Source organism: Lytechinus pictus, chromosome 7, assembly GCF_037042905.1.
Source record: "Lytechinus pictus isolate F3 Inbred chromosome 7, Lp3.0, whole genome shotgun sequence".
In the NCBI taxonomy this organism is placed as follows: Eukaryota; Metazoa; Echinodermata; class Echinoidea; order Temnopleuroida; family Toxopneustidae; genus Lytechinus; species Lytechinus pictus.
In genome coordinates, this window is record NC_087251.1 from 17960490 (window position 1) to 17981067 (window position 20578).

At 35.9% G+C, this 20578-nt stretch overlaps 1 protein-coding gene across 3 annotated transcripts; it reads right to left on the reverse strand.

Annotated features, from left to right (window-relative positions):
• Positions 1–4813: 4813 nt before the first annotated feature.
• LOC129265434 (uncharacterized) lies at positions 4814–19989 on the reverse strand. 3 transcript variants are annotated; one of them, XM_064101422.1, is made up of 9 exons: positions 19854–19989; positions 11196–11483; positions 10656–10925; positions 10315–10421; positions 9553–9713; positions 9014–9188; positions 8390–8608; positions 7516–8089; positions 4814–6177 (listed from the first exon to the last, which is right to left on the reverse strand). In XM_064101422.1, exons 2-9 carry the CDS (start codon positions 11413–11415, stop codon positions 6017–6019), a joined length of 1887 nt encoding a protein of 628 aa, XP_063957492.1. In that variant the 5' UTR covers positions 11416–11483; positions 19854–19989; the 3' UTR covers positions 4814–6016. The 3 variants fall into 3 exon arrangements, with proteins under 3 accessions (XP_063957492.1, XP_063957491.1, XP_054759402.2); XM_064101421.1 differs by having other exon boundaries at positions 19846–19989; XM_054903427.2 differs by having other exon boundaries at positions 9553–9698; positions 19846–19973.
• Between the last annotated feature and the right edge of the window lie 589 nt (positions 19990–20578).

Sequence of the window (20578 nt, forward strand, 5' to 3'; positions counted from 1 at the left end):
GAAAATAACCAGAAATATCGTGATTTGCGAGGGCACGCAACAGAATTGTATCGAAACTTCATTGTGAAATGACTGGGATAGAATAACACTTGTCATAAGAGCCTTGCACGTAAACTTTAATGTTGACTTGAAAATGACCTTTGACCTTACCATGTGACCTCCAACTGCAGCGTAACATGCAGGTCCCCCAAATTCATCTACCATCCAAGTTTGGTTGACAAGTGACTTACGGTTGCGGAGTTAGGTGTCATAAGAGAGTCTTGCATGTAAACTTTAACGTTGTCCTGAAAATGACCTTTGACCTTACCATGTGACCTCCAACTGCAGCATAACATGCAGGTCCCCCAAATTCATCTACCATCCAAGTTTGGTTGAAAAGCAACTTACTGTTGCGGAGTTAGGTGTCATAAGAGTCTTGCATGTAAACTTTAACGTTGACCTGAAAATAACCTTTGACCTTACCATGTGACCTCTGACTGCAGCATAACATGCAGGTCCCCCAAGTCCATCTACCATCCCAGTTTGGTTGAAAAGTGACTTACGGTTGCGGAGTTAGGTGTCATAAGAGAGTCTTGCATGTAAACTTTAACGTTGACCTGAAAATAACCTTTGACCTTACCATGTGACCTTTGACTGCAGCATAACATGCAGGTCCCCCAAGTCCATCTACCATCCAAGTTTGGTTGAAAAGCGACTTACGGTTGCGGAGTTAGGTGTCATAAGAGAGTCTTGGATGTAAACTTTAATGTTGACCTGAAAATGACCTTTGACCTTACCATGTGACCTCTGACTGCAGCATAACATGCAGATCCCCCAAGTCCATCTACCATCCAAGTTTGGTTGAAAAGCGACTAACGGTTGTGGAGTTATGTGTCATTAGGTTTGTGACGGACGGACGACATTTGGATCCCTAAGTCTCGCCTACACCTCCGGTGGGCGAGACAAAAAGGAATACTCCAGAGGCTCGAAAATTATAATTTCGAGTTATTTAAGAGTAATTCCATACGCATTGCATGGCATTACTAATTTCTTTAATGTGGTAATAGAACAGATGCACCATGCGGCATATTTGCAAATACATGTGAATATAAATGGTGAACATACGGATGCAAATGTATAGATACATGTATTTAATTTCAAAAGAAGTTTTACTTAAGGACGTTCCACAGTTATATTTCTGCGCAATATGATCTGCGCATAGTTTACACTCTGCGCGCTGACGTCACAATGGATGAACAGGTGATTAATTAGCTGCGGGTATGAGCTGATTTTTCTCATCTTCTGCACTTTAACTGCAGATCCGATGTGTTATTTCATGAAGCTAAAAAATTGAATTATTCCATGGACCATTCAAAAAAATATTCTCTACAATTTCAAGATACTTCACTCTGCAGTGCTGCCAAGAATCACGAATATTAACCCGAGTTTGAATAAATGGTAGAGTGGTTTTGATTTTTTCTTCACATAGATACTAAGCATTCGGCCCATTTTTGGTGTTTTAAAAAGCACATTTGCTCTAATAAAAATGCTGATAGTTTAAAAACAAGCACATGAACCCCTATTTTTTAATGTTTGTACCTCTTAGGTATACCTTCCTCTACAACTCTGCAAATTTTGGTGAAAATGACATGGATTTTGAATAAAGTGCAGCATTTATTGTACGTTTGTAGTTTGTTACTGAAATTTTACATTTTTTAGATTGGGATTTTGTTATCTTTTACGCCATTTTTAAGAACTGACAGTGCTGTTAAACTTAAAATTGCAAACAAATAGCACTATTGATAGATTCTCCATTCTAACGATACAATTATTAACTCTCATGCGAAATTTGATGACTTTTTCATGTATTTTGACTGAGTAATGGAGGTTTAAACTCATTGTAGTAATCTTGGGCGGTCTAAAAATGCCAAATTCTTTTGAATGCGCAATTCTTAAGAACATCAATTCGGGTGAACTTTGAAGCTCTATAGCAAAAAATCAAGCACATGGACCTATGTAAATTTTTGCATATTTCGAATATTAAGGTTCTAAAGTATCTATGTGCAAAGTTTGGTGAAAATGACATGGATTTCACTTTAACTGTGGAACGTCCTTAAATGTGTAAAGGTGTACATAGTGTACTTGAAACTAGCACATCAATGATGTGGAGCTCATCCAGCCTCTCCCAACGAAATTTAACACACTTTTAATTTCAGCCCAGTTGACACTGTAGTGAATTATATTGGTGACATAAATTGAGGATATAGAATTGAAATTGATGAAGAAATGACATAGAAGCAATTTTTGTGATCTATGAATAAATTTCATATAAATTAAGCATAAATAATATTCTAGTAATAATTTCTTAACTCTGTGTAAAACCTTGGTGAACCTCATGTAGCTCTTAGATCGAACAAAAATAATCAAAATCAATCAACAAATAAATAAGTATTTTTTGTGAGTTTAGAAAATATATGAATATATTAGCATATAAAATGAGTTTCAAAATTCTGTGTTGAAATTTTGTATCACCACCTCGAGCTATCATATAAAGCAAACGAAATTGAAATTGATCGACAAATGAAGAAGACAAAACATTTGCTGTGATTTATGAATAAATTTTGCATAAATTAGCATAAATAATTTTCTAGACAAAATTTCAAAATTTTGTGTACAAGTTTAGTTAACCTCATGCAGCTCTACCAGATGGAAGAAAAAAAATCAAAATCGGTCAACAAATAAAGAAGAGGCATTTTCTGTGATTTATGAATAAATTTTGCATAAATTAGCATAAATAATTTTCTACTGAAAATTTTAAAATTCTGTGTAAAAGTTTGGTGAACCTCATGAAGTTCTACCAGATGGAAGAAAAAAATCAAAATCGGTCAACAATTAAAGAAGAAGCATTTTATGTGAATTTTTAAAAATACGCATAAATTAGTATATTTAATGAGTTTCAAAATTCTGTGTAGAATTCTTGAAATGGCGAGGAAGAAGCATTTTGAAATTGTGGACGGACAACAGACGACACGCCATAAGCTCATCTGGCCCTTCAGGCTGGATGAGCTAAAAATTATAGTTATCCTCATCATTACTGAAAAAAACAGTTTCTTTTAATTCTTCTACACCACTGACATCAGCCATATGGATGCCTGAAAGTCTGCTTCATCTTTGAACCCAATTCCATATTGAAAATCAGTTCAATCAAATCATATCTGACGCACAATTTTAAAGTAGCAATACACAATATTCCCACCGGTGGACGTTATTAGATGTGAAAAGCATTATGAAATTTTCTTAATAGGTGGCAGCTCTGACAATTGCTGGCCCAAGGTCTAACAGGTAAATGGTCTCAAGACGGCTTAAAAAAGTCTGCTTCATCTTTGAACCCAATTCCATATTGAAAATCAGTTCAATCAAATCATATCTGACGCACAATTTTAAAGTAGCAATACACAATATTCCCACCGGTGGACGTTATTAGATGTGAAAAGCATTATGAAATTTTCTTAATAGGTGGCAGCTCTGACAATTGCTGGCCCAAGGTCTAACAGGTAAATGGTCTCAAGACGGCTTAAAAAATTGTATGTTTGATGTGAAGCTGGCAGATTTAAAATCTGTCATACTTGTAAGTTTAGTTGTAACAAAGGTCTAAATTTATTCAAAAATAAAGAGGTCATCGTTATTCAAGTGTATGCATTCCATTCATGTGCAAGGAGAATTCACCGGCTATAAAATTAACAATTAATATTGATGACACTGATGGGACAATCATTTTCAAGATGATCTGATCATATGAAGAGAGCTCTGTTTCAGAAGTGGTACTGAAGGAAGATATATTCATTCAAATCAGCAAAGGTGACGATGAAGATTAAAAAGGCTAGCGGTCTATTACTTTCATTTTATTTTGTTATTCTTGACCATATCATCCCCTAATATGATTCCCAAAATACTTTGATGTAATACAATTATGAAAAAATTATTTCAAGACTGAAATCTCTTTTCCAGTTTCCTTCTCGTATATATTTTTTCCTTCACGCTCACTCTGTTCTTTTTTAATCCCCTTGCTCTTCCAACTTCTTTCCTCTTGTTTATCTCAATTATTCCCACCCCTTCCTGTTCTTCTTCTCTTCCCCATCCTTTTCTTGACCTCTTTTAAATGCAAGTGACAAGAAGCGAATTCATAGATTCTGGAAATCTAAGTAAGCAAACAACACGAGCCAGGCTCAGGTTACACAAGTGTCCCAAATAGAATTTCCCATTAATTCATGGGAGAGAAAGCTGCATTAAGTTTAACCAAGTCCCCTAATCCTTTCTCAGAGACTGTCACCCCTTCTTGAGGGAGCACTATCCATAATTCATGAGGGTTTTCCACGTTCTTGGGTTTGCCACCTGTCTCTTTTCCTATCTAGTCCCTGTTTTGAGTTGGAAACACTTTTCTGCTTGCTTAGAGAAGAGAGAAATCCCTAACCTCTAATTTCCATACAACGTTGTGTGTATAAATGCATGAAATTCAAAGGGAGTAATCCCTGCCTTGATTTGATGGAAAGGATAAGGTCGGTTTTGAAGAGAGGATTATGAGAAAGACATTAAACGTGGTGCCGTGGGGGGGGGGGGTAAAAATAAAGAGGAAAATAAGAAAAGGAATAGAATATTTACAATAAAACAATTTGTGTCTTCGACAATTCTACCCCATTCTATCCACTGTACATGTCACTCAATGGGTATCATAAATCTAGCATAACTAGATGACTAAAATACCCGAAACAATGATGAAGATATTCAGAAGCATTTGTCTCTGTCTCTCCTTTCTCTATCTTTTCTTTCTTTCTTTCCCCTATCTGTCAACCTCTCTCTCTCTGCTGTTCCTCCTTCCCTCTCTCGCTTTAATTTTCAATTGGTATTTTCAGTCATACATTGTTGTCTCTTCTAACATCAACCTTCAGCCAGCCGGCTATCCAAATAAAGTTCATGTACTGTTCTTCTTCCAGTCATCATTCAATTTCAAAATGAGAACAAATTCATCCCCTATCCTCATCAACATTGCCATACTAGTAATCTACATAAAAATTTGGTAAGTTTGAGTTTGAAAGAGGCTTCGGACACCATCGTACATAAGTACAAAGAGCAATTCTCGGTACAATTTCCATGGACCTACAATGCATGCACCTACAAAGCATGAATTAATCGCCCACTTCTCTCTCTATTCTCTCTCATCGTAATCTTTCCTTCACTCTCCTACAACTAAGCAATATCTTTCATGCCATTTTATTTCTAAACTGTGTACCTGAATGTCTGACATTCCTGTAGACAGGAACTTTTCGCAAAAACGATCACTCAATTACAATAATTCTAATGAGACTCATTGCATCACAATTACCACACACAATGCCAGGACCCCATCTAACAAAGAGTTGCAACAGTCTATATGCATTGATGTAATTGCAGCACCATCTAAGAGTATGAAGCCATTGCTTTGCACCAATTTGCGTTGGTGAACTGCAGCTGGCACATCTCTGACAACTCTGTTGGCATGTTTTGTGATGTCATATGCATTGATCCAATCAATCACAATGATGAGAAAGCAAAGCAAAAACAAAACCAATTATTTAGACTACAATACAGTATGTCTGTTCAAAGTATCCTCCAATATGACAAACACTCATGCAAGAAATATTTTTATCTATAAGTCAGCATGCTCACTTTTGTTCAAAATGGGCAGTGCATTTCAAGAATTGCCATATCAATGGCCCAAGTTATTTACGGGGTTTTCTTCACAAAACATTTAATCACTTTTTGGTTTGGGCTTCATCTTTAAAGAAGTTGCAATAGAGTAAAATCAAACTCAAACCAAGAATGACATCACCTCTTCTCTCTTAATTATCAAATTTACTATCAATCTCAGTTTGAGTTTGATCTTAATTACATAATTCGAGATCAAACTCAGTTGAAATTGATTTTCATCTATTGTAACTCTTTGATAGACAGGCTCCTATATATCTCCACAAAACCACAGCCCTACATTAACCACACATACTTACACACACACACACACACACACACAAGGCCTGACATACCTTGCATTTGAAGAGTTGACATTCAGTGAAGAAAGATGATTGGTTTGGACTTGTTGCCTTAGGTCCCTACTCCTCTCATCCTCATCATGACTAGATAAGATTTCCTCTAGCAACCCCCTTCCTGAATATGCAACATGAAAGATATTTTATATCTTATCATAATTTACCATTCATTCATAATACAAAATGATACTTTAACAAAAATTGATATTTAATATGAGAGTTCATTGTAATTTACTTTCATTATAAAACTTCTTTCACTCAATATTTTTGTACATCACATTGGTAAACAGATGTATACCCTTACCACCTCCCCCCCCCCCTCAGAATAATAAACATCTAATTATTCATACAGAGAAATCAAAGTTTCAAACAAATATATATTTGATTACTTCAGGTAACCCAACCATGAAACATTAGAAATATAGGCTTCTCATTTGACAAAATATAGTTCAGTAGCTGGAAAATAAAATCTGGGGACATGGGGATAGCAAATGATCCCCAGTGCATCTTTCTTCCCATCGCCTTTTCCTTTATTATACTAAACTTTTCCTTTTAACTTTTGTCTTGTTTTCTCTTAAAATCCTTCTATGTAAACAAGCCCTCCTCTCTCTTACTTCTTGCTTGGTAATGTAAATAGAATTATCTCTGATAAAAGACTTCCCAAGTCAATTACTGGTTTGCTTAAAAACTGTTTGATGGAGTGACAAGAGAGGGCTCACTTGCTATCAAGGAAAGTTACACATGTAATAGAAATCACAAGAATTAGATGAAAAGAGGAGCTTCATCAGATTTGCCACTACCAATTTCTTGATCTAACTAAAAACACATCAAATTTTTTGCCTTTCTAAACATCAATACCAATTACTTTTGAATTAAAAAAAAAAGGAAGGAGAAAGAAACAAGTGCGTAATTCATTGGATATTTTTTTTTTGTTAAGCCAAATGTGACTTTTGATGAGACAAAAATAAAAATTGAGACATTTTGCATCTACTTGAAGCTCACATGAAGTGAAAATGTTTTCATACAGCTTGCCTTCCTTTTCATAACTCTTCCTCATCAGTTTGCAATGGTAATGAAGTGAATAACTACTGAAGTGATGATATCTGTCTATTTGTATGGCATGACCTTAGGTCCAAACTATAAATTCTTTCACAAGATATCAACCATTGTGTTAGTACTGAGAAGTTGTACAGTTACCATTGATATTACTGACTCTCGACTATGACACCATTCTTCACTACTATATATTGCCTCCCTCTTTTTTCATATTATGGTAACTCCCGTCGGAACTCGACAGGACAGCATTTTGCTGCTAAACGCCAAGCTGGTATATAACAAATTACCTAGCAAACATTTTACGTCTAGGTTAATCAGTCATAGTGGCTGACCTTATTGACGACAGATATTACTTATTACTAATAAGGTGTTGCTAAAATATAATCTGAAGCAATCTTACCCAGGTGTGACAATCCAGTTGACCTCATCTCCTTTGAGTGTGGTCGAGGTGCATGCCTTCTTGGTGCAGGGGTCTCTAACGGTGATGTCTGGGTACCGTGATGTTCCCTGACACCTCCCTGATGGCCCACCTGCTTCTGATTGTCCCTGGATACTTCACCTTGAGGGAGACGGTGTAAAGTCACCACTGGAGTGTACTTGACATGTTTCACAGGAGGCTGGGAAGGCTCTCCACCAAATAGCTTGTCAAGGGTAGCCTTAGTTCTTGATGACTGTGGTAAAGTGTTTAGATTTGTGCTTAACTGTTTAGTCTTGTCAAGGCCATTCTTCAATGTTGGTGACCCTGAAGAGGGCTTTGGATCTGTGCCTGACTGTCCAACTTGTGGTTTCCCATCCTCCCTTTTATGGAGAACTTCTTTGTCATGTTCTGACTCCTTAGACCTAATGTGACTGGTAGTGGTACCAGCTGAAGTTAGATGGTCAGAGAAGGTATGTACCCCTTGATGGTGTGATATTCCATTGGGTGTCTCACTGCTTCCATCTGCATTTCTCTGGGATAATGCTCTTAATTCCGACTGAAAAAGAAGGGTAACATTCCCGACAAAATAGATTATGAAAGAATGCATTCAGTCAAAAGTAACAGTCAATTCTGTTTTTTTATTTATTTATGCAATCCCTATAACCCACAATAGCTCTATTGATACATCATATATAACTGTATCTATCCCAAAATGTGTCATGCAATACCATCAATTTCAAATATTTACCAGCGATAATGTTCTCTTTCAATCAATGAATCATTATAAGTAACAATTAAGAAAGATAATTAAACACTAAATCCCTTAAAACAAACTTTTCTTAACGCTTCATCATACCTGCATTTCTTGTTGTTTTCTCTGCAATTCTTCAAGCTCTCCTAACCTACGTTGTGTCATCTCTCCCAAGTCATGCCGGGCATCATAGCCTCCACCACCCCACCCCGGACCCATAGGATATACCCAGGGGAGTGGGGGAGGAGCGCTGTGGCCCACATGCTCTAGGATGGACAGTTTCTCCATTACATTATTCATCTTGGACTCCAAATCACTCTGAGTCTACATTCCAAAATGGAGAAAAGGAATCATACGGAGCAATTAACTTTTAGATGAATTGCCATACAAAATGTTGCACATTCAAATTAAAATTGTGGAACAGATGATGTGCAATACAAGTTCTTTTTAGATTTAAAAATAAAAGAAATTTAAGGAATCAGATTTGATAGTTGTAAACTGTATAAATAAAATTAGAATTATAGACTGATTTTCTAAAACAATATCACTAATTTCTACTGGCTATCAAATAGTCAAGTTTTGATGTATGTCATTTTGATGTTCCAAATGAAAGGTACCTGCATTTATACAATCTCCTGACAGAAAAAAAGATAGTTCTTACAGTTCACATAAAAACCTGTATTAATCATATAAATATCCAAACAATAAATATGTTAATTCCTCTCTTACCTTCAGAAGGGGGACTGTAGCTGCCACGGCAGCAGCTGCTGCAGCAGTGGCTGTTGCCATGGTACCCGCATCAGATAGAGAGGCACGAGGTTCTTCTGGTTTTGTTGCTGATGCTCTACCATTTGGTATCAGTTTTGGCTGATAGTAACGCTTTATGGGCTTTGAGCTGTCAGATCTATACAACAAAATATCATGCATTTATTGGAGCTCCGAGTTGAAAAAAGCCCCATACCAGGGTATCATTAGCACATAAATCATAGAGGATGAAGTGAAAGAAATAGCTTGTGTATATCACCAAATACAGATTTAGAATCTCCTTTGGAATCTGCAAATAACACCATATCCAAGTGAAAAGCGATTTCCAATGAGCATCCTACTAGCCCAAGAAACGAGGAAGGGGTATAAATATTTACATTTTCATATACACTTGGTGTTGACGTAATCAAGAATCAATATTAAAAGAATAAGAAAATATCATGTTTTCTATCCCTAAATACAAATAAAGTAAAATATAGTTGGCAGGTATGAATTTTGGTTACCTTTTAAGGAGCTGATCTCTCATGACATGTTGGCGTTGACCTTTTGTGAACTGAGTGATCCTAACATCCATTGGGTGTCCAAAGGCTGCACTATGAAGTGGAGCATCACGGCTGGTAGGAGCTCCTTGCTTCAGGATACCAGGGCCCTGGCACACAAAGATCTGCAATCAATTGCAACTTTCAAACACTGGTTTCTAATTAGTTGATGGTTGGTACGTTGACAAATACATGTATAAATCTTGATGCAAATTGCATTGATCATTACCAGTTTTGTGATCAATCAACCGTTAATTTTGCATTCAAAAGCCCAATGTATTAATCATAGGTATTAAAGTATATACTTACAAACCCTTGACAAAAAAAAAAAAAAACTTGCACGTTTCTTTACTAGGTGTAGTATTCTTAAAACCAGGGAGACTCTTGAAAAAAATTCTTACTTCATACATATCCAATAGAATGAATGCATTGGAAATAACTTACATTGTTATGGTAAGTCCTCAACTTAAGACTTGTATTGGTATGGAGATGCAGCCCCATATTAGTACACATTTTCAACTTCCTTTATTCATAATGTTTTACATTCAAAGTAGGTTTTCAGGTGCTTCAGTTACAGTAAAGAGAGAAAATTTCAATAAGAATAGTTACAAAAAAGAGATATCTATGCAGAGAGAAAGAGAGAGAGGTAGCGTAGCTGTAATTAATAGAAATTATCATTGTTTGATAAGTCATAAAAACTAGAAATTTTCCAATGATAGAGCATACCTTTTTATGTGCATTTTCTTTGTTCATTGTTGAGGACGTGCACGCAGGTAGCTGTTTCACTTCTGGTACTGCTCTGCTACTACTGATCGAGGCCTGATCATGATCACCTATGCAAATTTAAAAGAAAAAGTTATATCAAATGATGAAACAATTCAAAAATTAATTTAAGACAGAAGGACATAAGTCACATACAAAAATAATAATAAATCATGTTGACTTAAATTGTGCACCATGTGTTGTTGATTATTTGAACATGTTTAGGCAAGATTTGAAACATTATAAATGCAAAGCTAATGTTGTTACAGAAATCAATAATGAAATAAAATAGAGTGTTGATTTACCATGACCGTGCTGATTGTTTGACATGGAAGCCCTTGGGATGTTAGAAACGTCACCACTCATACTATTTGTAGATACAGCATATGAAACCTGTGCATCTTGGATGTCACCCTTTCTAGAACTTCTGACTTGATCAGCCAAAACATTGTCACCTTTGGCTGGTGTCACAGTGTTATGCCTCTGTACATCACTAACATCCCTCTGAACAACGTATCCTTCTGGCAAGTTCCCAGGCAGGGCTGGTGGCAGGTATGACGTGCTATAGGGGCCATCTGATGGTGAAAGTGAGGCAGCAAACAATGCAAATGGAAAGCATTTACTGTAATTGGAAAATAAAATTTTCTATCACTTGAATAAAAAAAAACAATCCTAAAATGCTGTGACATTTTTATGTCAAGCAATATAAAATAAATCATCAACTGAAAATTCTTTTTTTCACTTCAACTCTCACTGACGCATAATTATTTTGTTCAATTTTTGAATTGAATGATAAACCATCTATGAGATCTCACTATGTAGAAAATGAAAAAAAAAGTTCCTACCTGTCTCAAATGGAGACTTCCTTTCTTTCAAATACTTTGCTTTGATGCGAACTCTAGTAGAACCAGAACTTGATATGCTGGAGTTGGCAGAGGAGATATTTGAAGAGTTGTGTTTTCCATGTTCAGATTGTGACCCATGAGGTGCAGTGGACCTTCTCAAGACTTCACTAGCAGAAGAACTGCTGGAAGTATTGGTGCTGATATTGCTTGGACTTTCCATTAAGGATGTCAATGCAGTTGAGGCTATTACAATCGGAGATCCTCCCTAATTACAATCCAAGTATATTCCTGTCAATATAAGAATAACACATGAACAGAAACTTGTCAATCAAACCTAAATAAACTAACTAAGAAATTAATTCAAAAGAGCTTGCCATTATAACAATGATACTTGGAATATTTCTGCAAATTGAAACAAAAAATAGAAGAAAAATATAGGGCTCATGATCAGGTGCGAAGCAAGCAAAGGCAATACATGGGGAAGACTGGATGCTTTGACAACATGTGTAGTGTCCACACTTTGTCTTTGATTGTGATCAGGTGTCCCAAACAATAACATACAAAAGTATTAACCTGTCAACAATATCCACCAAGCGATCAGAAGACAAAATATTTCAATCGTGATCTCACTACTAAAAGACAGAAAAGACAGTGTTTTGGCTACTATGTAACTCTGGTAATGCATGCCACTGCATTGTTAGTGGACTACGCGTAGCTATTTGAATAACTATTTTTATTCTAATGAAAGAAAATAAGGTCAAGGCTCAATCTAACTGAAAATTTATCTGTTGAAGAAAATTGATGAAAATGTTAGTCAAACGTTATATCTGTAACTTACAGCCTCTGATTGGCTCATGAATTTGCTCTGTTACCATGAGAACCACTTCATGCTTCTATTTATGCCATGCATGCCATTGGAATTGAAATACACAGCAAGGCAATATTTCAGCCACAACTTCCTATTTTTTAACATTGAAAGAGCGAAAATATTTCAGTTGTAGGTTTTGACATGTAATAGTTAGAAGTAGATCAACATGAAATAGGTCAAACTTGTGTATTTTGTTAAGGCCTGATTTTGTTAGTAAAAAAAGTGACAAACCTTTAGCCTTACATAACATAGCCTATGCCTACACCATTGTTTTTTTTTTTAAGTTTAAATTGTTTTAAAAACTCTTTTGAATAGATGGATTTCAGCTGTCTGGTCTACTCCTAGACAGGGAAAAGGGGTTGGTCACATCTGATGGAAATACTAGAAGTAATTTATTTATTATTATTATTATTTATTCGACCAATATGAAAAAGTACATACACATTACATCAGAAAAAAAAAATGCGGAAACGGCATGTCTAGACCACTCTTAGTACCAACGATGTCAATACATAAACAGTATTGACCGGATAGGCGACAATAGCGCATATACCGGTTGGTCTTTTTGGAACCCATGTATTTAGTAATATTATATGATATTATATCAGATGCCTCAAGAAACAATGAGGCAGAAAGCCGGTGAAACTCAATATTATAATATAGACTTTAATCATACGCACTCCTAGTACAAATGAGGTCAAAACAGAAGAGTAATGACCTCAAAGGAGAGAATAGTGCGTATACATGTTCAAGATGGTGCATATTTAGAATTTAGAAAGTCAGCACCCACGGTCACATATGGTGACAAGGCTTGTTGGGAGGGTGTATTGTCTAGTGATTTATCTTTTTTTTTTCTTTTAATTACGAACCTTTTTTAAAGTGAAATTAGTGTTTAGACATCACAAATTATATCTCAGGTAAAATTTTTGATCAAATATATGTAGATTTTGAACAATGATGCTCGAAAATCCAACTACATGTACTCTGAGCTGGCAGCTTTTGTCCATGTTATTGACTGAGGTCCAAATCCTGATATTGTTCTTGTCTTTGGAGTTCATAGTCTAGACCACTCCTAGTACCAATGAGGTCAATACATAAACAGAGGTAGGGGGGACCAGGGGCTGGAAATTTGACAAGCCCCCCCCCAAAAAAAAAAATTGTTATCAACTAAAATATAACATTTCGACCAAAATAAATTTGACAAGCAAAAAAAACAAGGCAAAAGCGATTTTGTGTCTCGCCCACTTATGAAAATAACCAGAAATATTGTGACTTGCGAGGGCACGGATCAGAATTGTATTGAAACTTCATTGTGAAATGACTGGGATGGAATAACATTTGTCATAAGAGCCTTGCATGTAAACTTTAACATTGACCTGAAAATGACCTTTGACCTAACCATGTGACCTCCAACTGCAGCATCACAAGCAGGTCCCCCAAGTCCATCTACCATCCAAGTTTGGTTGAAAAGCGACTTACGGTTGTGGAGTTATGTGTCATTAGGTTTGTGACGGACGGACGGACGACGGATGACATTTGGATCCCTAAGTCTCGCCTTCACCTCTGGTGGGCAAGACAACAAAAGAAAAATAGAATTTTAATTCGTCGTGAGGACGAATTAGGTGATCTGTCTCTGATTTTCATGATCACAAAAACAATCACCATGTTAAAGGGGAGTCCAACCCAAATAAAAACTTGTTTTTATAAGGAAAAGAAAAATCAGATAAGTTGATGGGTGAAAGTTTGAACAATATTGGACAAACAAGAAAGTTGTGAATTTTTAAAAGTTGTAAATATTGGTAATCACTATACCCATGGAGACTTCAAATTGGCCGCATATGGGATGTCATAGTGATGTAAGGCAAGGACTACTCTTCCATGTACTCCAATACATATTATGGCTAAAATGTCATTTTTCCCAAAAGTTTTATTTCAAATTATATTTTTCTTTCATGAGGACATAACAAAATATACTACCTGGGTTATATTTAGATTAATGCCCCAGGGGAATGGGTACTTAGGAGAAAACCACAAATCCCTGATAATAAAGTACATGGCCTATGGGAAAGTTGTCCTTGCCCCTTGTCATAATTTACTTACACAGTTGCCAATTTGAAATCTACATAGTATTAGTAATCTCAATTTTAAAGCAGCTATAACTTTCTAATTGCTTGTCCGATTTCTTTCAAACTTTCACCATTCTGTTTGATTTACTTTTCTCCTTCCCAAGACAACATTTCATTGCCAAGGCTGGATTCCCCTTTAATTGACATCAATATGATCATCATGATGAAAACTGAACTTTTATTACAAAAAGAACATGTTGAATACTCTTGAAAAGAGGGAACTGAGAAGTTTTGTAAAAAGAGTAGGTCATACACATATGTACATGTTATATCAAAAGGGATTTTAATCTCTTTTATTGTGCAATATTTTAACTTATATACCTTGTAATAGTAGTAATGGTCATAAAGGACCATTTAAGAAATGTTGAAAAGAAAAAAAAAGAAAAAAAAATCTCATGTTCACACCTGGGCTCGAACCGTGGACCCTTGAGATGCATGTCTGATGCCTTGTTACAACCGATAATGTCGCACCAACGCATAATGTCGCAGTACGACAATACACCAGACGGTGGACTGTACTGTTTCCAGAAGAAGAAGAAGATTGCGACATTATGCCAAAAGCGTCCGACGCATAATGTCGCAGTCAACGCATAATGTTGTAGTTTTTCTAACGCATAACGTCACATGACGCAACGCATAATGTCGCAGCAAATTTCTAACGCATAACGTCACATGTCACAACGCATAATGTCACAGCGGAATTTTCTTCATGACTCGAGCTACAGATAAGATATAAAATATGCTTTCACTAAGTATTTTGAGACACGAGAAAGAGAATTAAGTGATTTGGAAATCAGGATTACTCTTTGTATGGATATTTATCGGTTTATTGCCATTTCGTCTACTGCCTTTTTCCCCACTTTCACATGGTCTGATATCATTTCGTCTACCATTAGTTAGTCAACTATCAACATAGATATTATAAATAATTATTATTACAATAATGATTATTTATAATTAAGTTTTAAATTTTATTATTTGTTAAATAATAATTTGTATCTATAAATTGTTCTTCAAATCGGCATTTTGTAACATTGCTTATCGGAGCTACGTACATGTACGTCATAACGAAGTGGTTCAAGGGTCAAGCCTATTGTATGTGCGGTGTATACGAATGGATCGAGGGATCTACACGAGATCGGTCTGGTAAGAAACCTCTCATTTTTAACCTTTTTATATCATAATATCATGAATTGTATATTATGATATTTACCGGCCGATGCAAGTATTTTTTAAAATCTAGGTTGGCACTGCTCATGATTTTGCCGCCCTCTATAGACGCGTCGCTAGGATGCAATCACAAAGGAGACAAGATGGCGTGAATAACATGTAAGTAAAACGCTCTTCTACTTTTAATAATTTCATTCCATTTTAGCGTCATTCTATTAAAAATAATAACAATTTTTTTGCCAAACGTTGCCAACCAACATTATCGCCCATTGACATAAGTGTTAACATCACATTCTAAACCACTTGTTCACTGCAACCACCCTGCCTGTGGATAATCTACAGGTAGGACTATGGCAAGCCAATGCTGTACAGAGCACACACTTTACAAAATCATTAAAATATCATTTTTGTGACCAAAATTACTAATTTCCATACAGTTGCAATTTATTTTTCATAAGTAACTTGGGAATAATTTTTGTATTCACTAGAGCGCTCAAAAACTTGAATTTTGGGCATATTTTTGTGTACGCCCTCTATTGGTGGAAAATAATAGGGCAAGAAAATTTTCATTTTTTTAATCTCTATTTTCAATTAAGAAAAAAATAATTTAAAGAATCAAATTTACCTAAAGGCCAAGTTGTATGACGAATAGGTGTAATGGAAACTGTCAGTGTAAAAAAATCAAGCATTTGTCCCAAAGAAAAAGAGAAAATCCAAACATTGCCATCCTTATTTTGCCACACATGGAGATACAACTGAGGACAAGGTTATATCATAACCTTGTTCATTGAATGAGTGTTCTAAACATAACTAGCAGTTTGGCGCATTATTATTGTTGCCCGATTCGTCGGTGTGTGTGAGCCTATGGCATCACGACCCAGGCTTCATGGGGAGTAAGCCTACATATAGTAGATGACTTTTACTCCCCAGAAGCCTCGAGGCTACGCACATCTACAAGCGCAAAGCAGCGGCACAAATCGCAATATAATAGCGACTGGTAAATACGTCTGTAAAGATGATGACGTCATCCAAGATGGCAACTTATGTTGACCAATGAAAGGATCGAAGATGACTATGTTTTCATCATCATTTGAAAGGAATTAGCGGTAACTCCGATCTAAGGTACGATATTTCTGAATTTTTATATATTTTTCCTAAAATTCGATGTAATTTCTTTTTTATAATGAGACATTTTTATGTACAAAAAAAAGATCAGAAAATCGGGTTTCCGCCCACTCATCCACTTGTTCACTGCAACCATCCTGCCTGTGGAGAATCTACAGGTAGGACTATGGGGTCATTCCATCTGGATTCACCCAGTAGTTGCACCCGACCGTCTCAGAATTCTTTGTAATTTGGTACACATAAAATTCACCATGGCCCACGTACAAAACAAAAAAAATAAGTCCAATTGGTCCGTCGGTTCTCGCGCTACGGCCCGCCCTTTTCTCCTTGTTTTGACAAAAATGGGCGTGACCTTCAACTTTCAATGGCCACTGCCTCGTAATGTGTTGACCAATTTTCATGAAACTGGTACCATTTATTAGGAAATTCAGAGAGGAATCCAAAACATGCATCAAATAATGTATTGGAGCGATTTATAAGGTCGTGACCTTTGACCTTTACTTTGACCTTGAATTTGACCCCGGACAAATAATTTTTTAACTTGATTTTCGTGTATGTTAATTATTAGTATGATATCGACAAAATATGTTAAAACCAAAGATGATATTTTATTTCTTCACCTTTAAAAACTCTTCCAAAGATACCATGAAATTTCACTCTAGTCCCACATACTAATATTCATGTTAGTAAAAGTGTTTACCAGTTACATGATTTCTTCCAATCTTAAGTTACAGTATGCAAACACATGAAAAGAAATTAAGCTCATCAGTTCACAAATGAAACATTAGACATTTATGCTCATGAATAGGTATCTGTTTAGGCATTTTGATGTTCAGCAATATATATCATATATATATTCTTGTTAGTACAGTGTTTACTTTTATCATCAAATTGTTGAGTATATGCCTATTTATTAACAAGAAGATATATATATATATATAAATATATATATATATATACATATATATATATATGTATATGTATGATATATATTGCTGAACATCAGAATGCCTAAACAGATACCTATTCATGAGCATAAATGTTTAATGTTTCATTTGTGAACTGTTGAGCTTAATTTCTTTTCATGTGCATACATACTGTAACTTAAGATTGGAAGAAATCATGTAACTGGTAAACACTTTACTAACATGAATATCAGTATGTAGGACTAGAGTGAAATTTCATGGTATCTTTGAAAGAGTTTTAAAAGGTGAAGAAATAAAATATCATCATTGATTTTAACATATTTTGTCGATATCATACTAATAATTAACATACACGAAAATCAAGTTAAAAAATTATTTGTCCGGGGGTCAAATTCAAGGTCAAAGTATAGGTCAAAGGTCACGACCTTATAAATCGCTCCAATACATTATTTGATGCATGTTTTGGATTCCTCTCTGAATTTCCTAATAAATGGTACCAGTTTCATGAAAATTGGTCAACACGTTACGACGCAGTGGCCATTGAAAGTTGAAGGTCACGCCCATTTTTGTCAAAACAAGGAGAAAAGGGCGGGCCGTAGCGCGAGAACCGACGGACCAATTGGACTTATTTTTTTTGTTTTGTGTGTGGGCCATGGTGAATTTTATGTGTACAAATATACAACGAATTCCGAGAGGGTCGAGTGCAAAATTGCACATTCATCATTGGGTGAATTGGCATGGAATGACCCTATGGTTACCTCGGGCGATGTTCGTGCAGGCTCCACTCCACTTCACTACCGCTACACTCCGCTCCACCTACCCGAACATCGGGACCGTGAACCATTTCGGATATACCGAGTCACAAAGGTGGGATGGCAATCATGATAATCGTTAAAAAAAATTTAAAAAATATAACGAAAAAGATGATTGACTTTACTCTACACCCGTATTTCACTCCGTTTCCATCCTCCTGTTATCCTCAAAATTGGTGATTTTGGGCCAGTATCTTTTTCCTCACACGTATTATTCACGGCCGATTTCAAAACATCACATGCAATGTTTTGAAATCATGCGATGTTTTGAAATCAAATTTACTTAAGAGCCAAGTTATATAATGAAAAGCTGTAATGGAATCTGACAGTGTAAAATATCAAGCATTTGTCCAAAACTTAAAAGAAAAAGAGAAAATAAGCCAAACATTGTCAATCTTATTTTGCCACACATAGAGATGTAACTGAGAACAAAAATAATATCATAACCTTGTTCATTGAATGAGTGCACTCATCCTACGAATGAGGTTATGTTACTATTGTTAGATCTAACGTTTAGTTACTGCTAATACGTTGGCTGTACGTACGGGCCAAGAACTGTTCAGTCTAACGTTATGTATAATTGGTGAGTGGAGCCAACGCAGTTCAGCGGAACAACCAAAATACACCCAAGGGTTCATAAATCATTATATGCCGCCGCGCACAGAAAAATCAAGCCATAGGGCATAGTCTAGAAGTCGTGTGTTGTGGACACCAGAAGTGAGATCCCCGCACTCGCGACCCACTAGTTAGAAATCCACTGCCAAACGCGGTTCATGGTGCGAGGTTAGTATACTAATACTAATATTTACTAACCTCGCAATTTGTGTGAATGCCAAAATACAGAGACTGAAGCTTTTGCCTACCCATGGGCATGGCCATGCCCATTTGCCTTTTGGCATTTAGGCCTACATTATAGTTAGTATATGGTAGTGGATCGTATTACTGAACACTTTTCATGAATTCAATCATATCAAACACATTATTCTCATAAAATTCACCAAACTTTCACCATGAATATACAATTAGGCCTACCTACAAAATATAAATATGTAAAAATTTGGCCGAAATCGTTTTTCCTATTATGATATTAGCTTCCAAGTTCCAATCGGACCCCTCTTCGCATGTGAAATATTTTGGTCACTTGAAAAAGGTATCGTATTACCGAACGTGTGTTTTCTATGGGAAAAGTTGAGAAAACAACAAAGTCACCGATGCGCTATTTTGACCATATCTTATTGTTTTTCGAATATTAAGACTTTGAAATTGTGTTTTTGACAATTTTTCATCATCTTTCTAATTCTATTCAACTTCAAGTTCTCTTTGAAAGGATGTTGCAAAATTTTGAGCGTATGAAATTATTTTCTGATGCGTATGATGCGCACGTTCGGTAATACAAGGCCGGTCGGTAATACAATCACTCACTATACTTTTTATACAAGCCTCTACTCTAGTAAGACTGAGAGAGAGAGCTGAGCCTGGCCTGGTGAGGCGGCCTCAATATTTTATCATGACACAAAGTTCAATGAATGGGACTGAACTGAAGATTTTCCATATCAAAAAAATATTTCGAAAGTAATCTGCCTCATAATAAAAACTATTCCTAGGAAGTATGATTACACATACCATAATACCTTTATCCTACTCTGGAGCAATCTCCATGGCCATGCAGGGTCGGAAGACATAGTTTCTAACGTTTAAAATGTATGAGATATTTGCTTATTTGTTCGTCTTCGGAAATCAATTTAGACCGCTACAAAATTTAGGCTCAAATGAAATTCTTAATCTAAATCCATTTTTTTTTCATAAAAAAAAAATTAATGCACATTTTAAGTCATTAAAAATAAATTTTAAGTTTTTTTTTATATTTATTACTAACACAATACTAATGTGATGTTATTTGAAGCCATTATATCCAGTATTACTGCCTGATCTTTATTACCGTTGCAGCACAGCATTTCGTCTGACAAGTTGTCGGGGGGGGGGGGGCTCGGATTTCACCGGGAAAGTATTTTTTTTTAAACGGGACTAAAGGAGAAAATGGAGGGAGAAAAAAGGGGAAGGGAAAGGAACTTGAAGGGGGAAAGAGGAAAGGAGGAAAAGGAAAGGGAAAGGAAAAACGTGAAAAGAATTTCTAAGAAAAAGCATAAAAGATGGAAAACGGAAGGAAAGTGGGAAAAAAGAGCGAAATTTGTGAGAAAGAACAAACCATTCCGAAGTAGCCCTACTAATATTGGCATGGATAAAAAAGGGAAATGAATAATTAAAAGGTGACAAAATGGCAAACATAGTCAGGCAGCATATGTCATGATTTACCGACTACTTCGAAAAATTGGCTAAGTCTGATTTTTCACTTTTA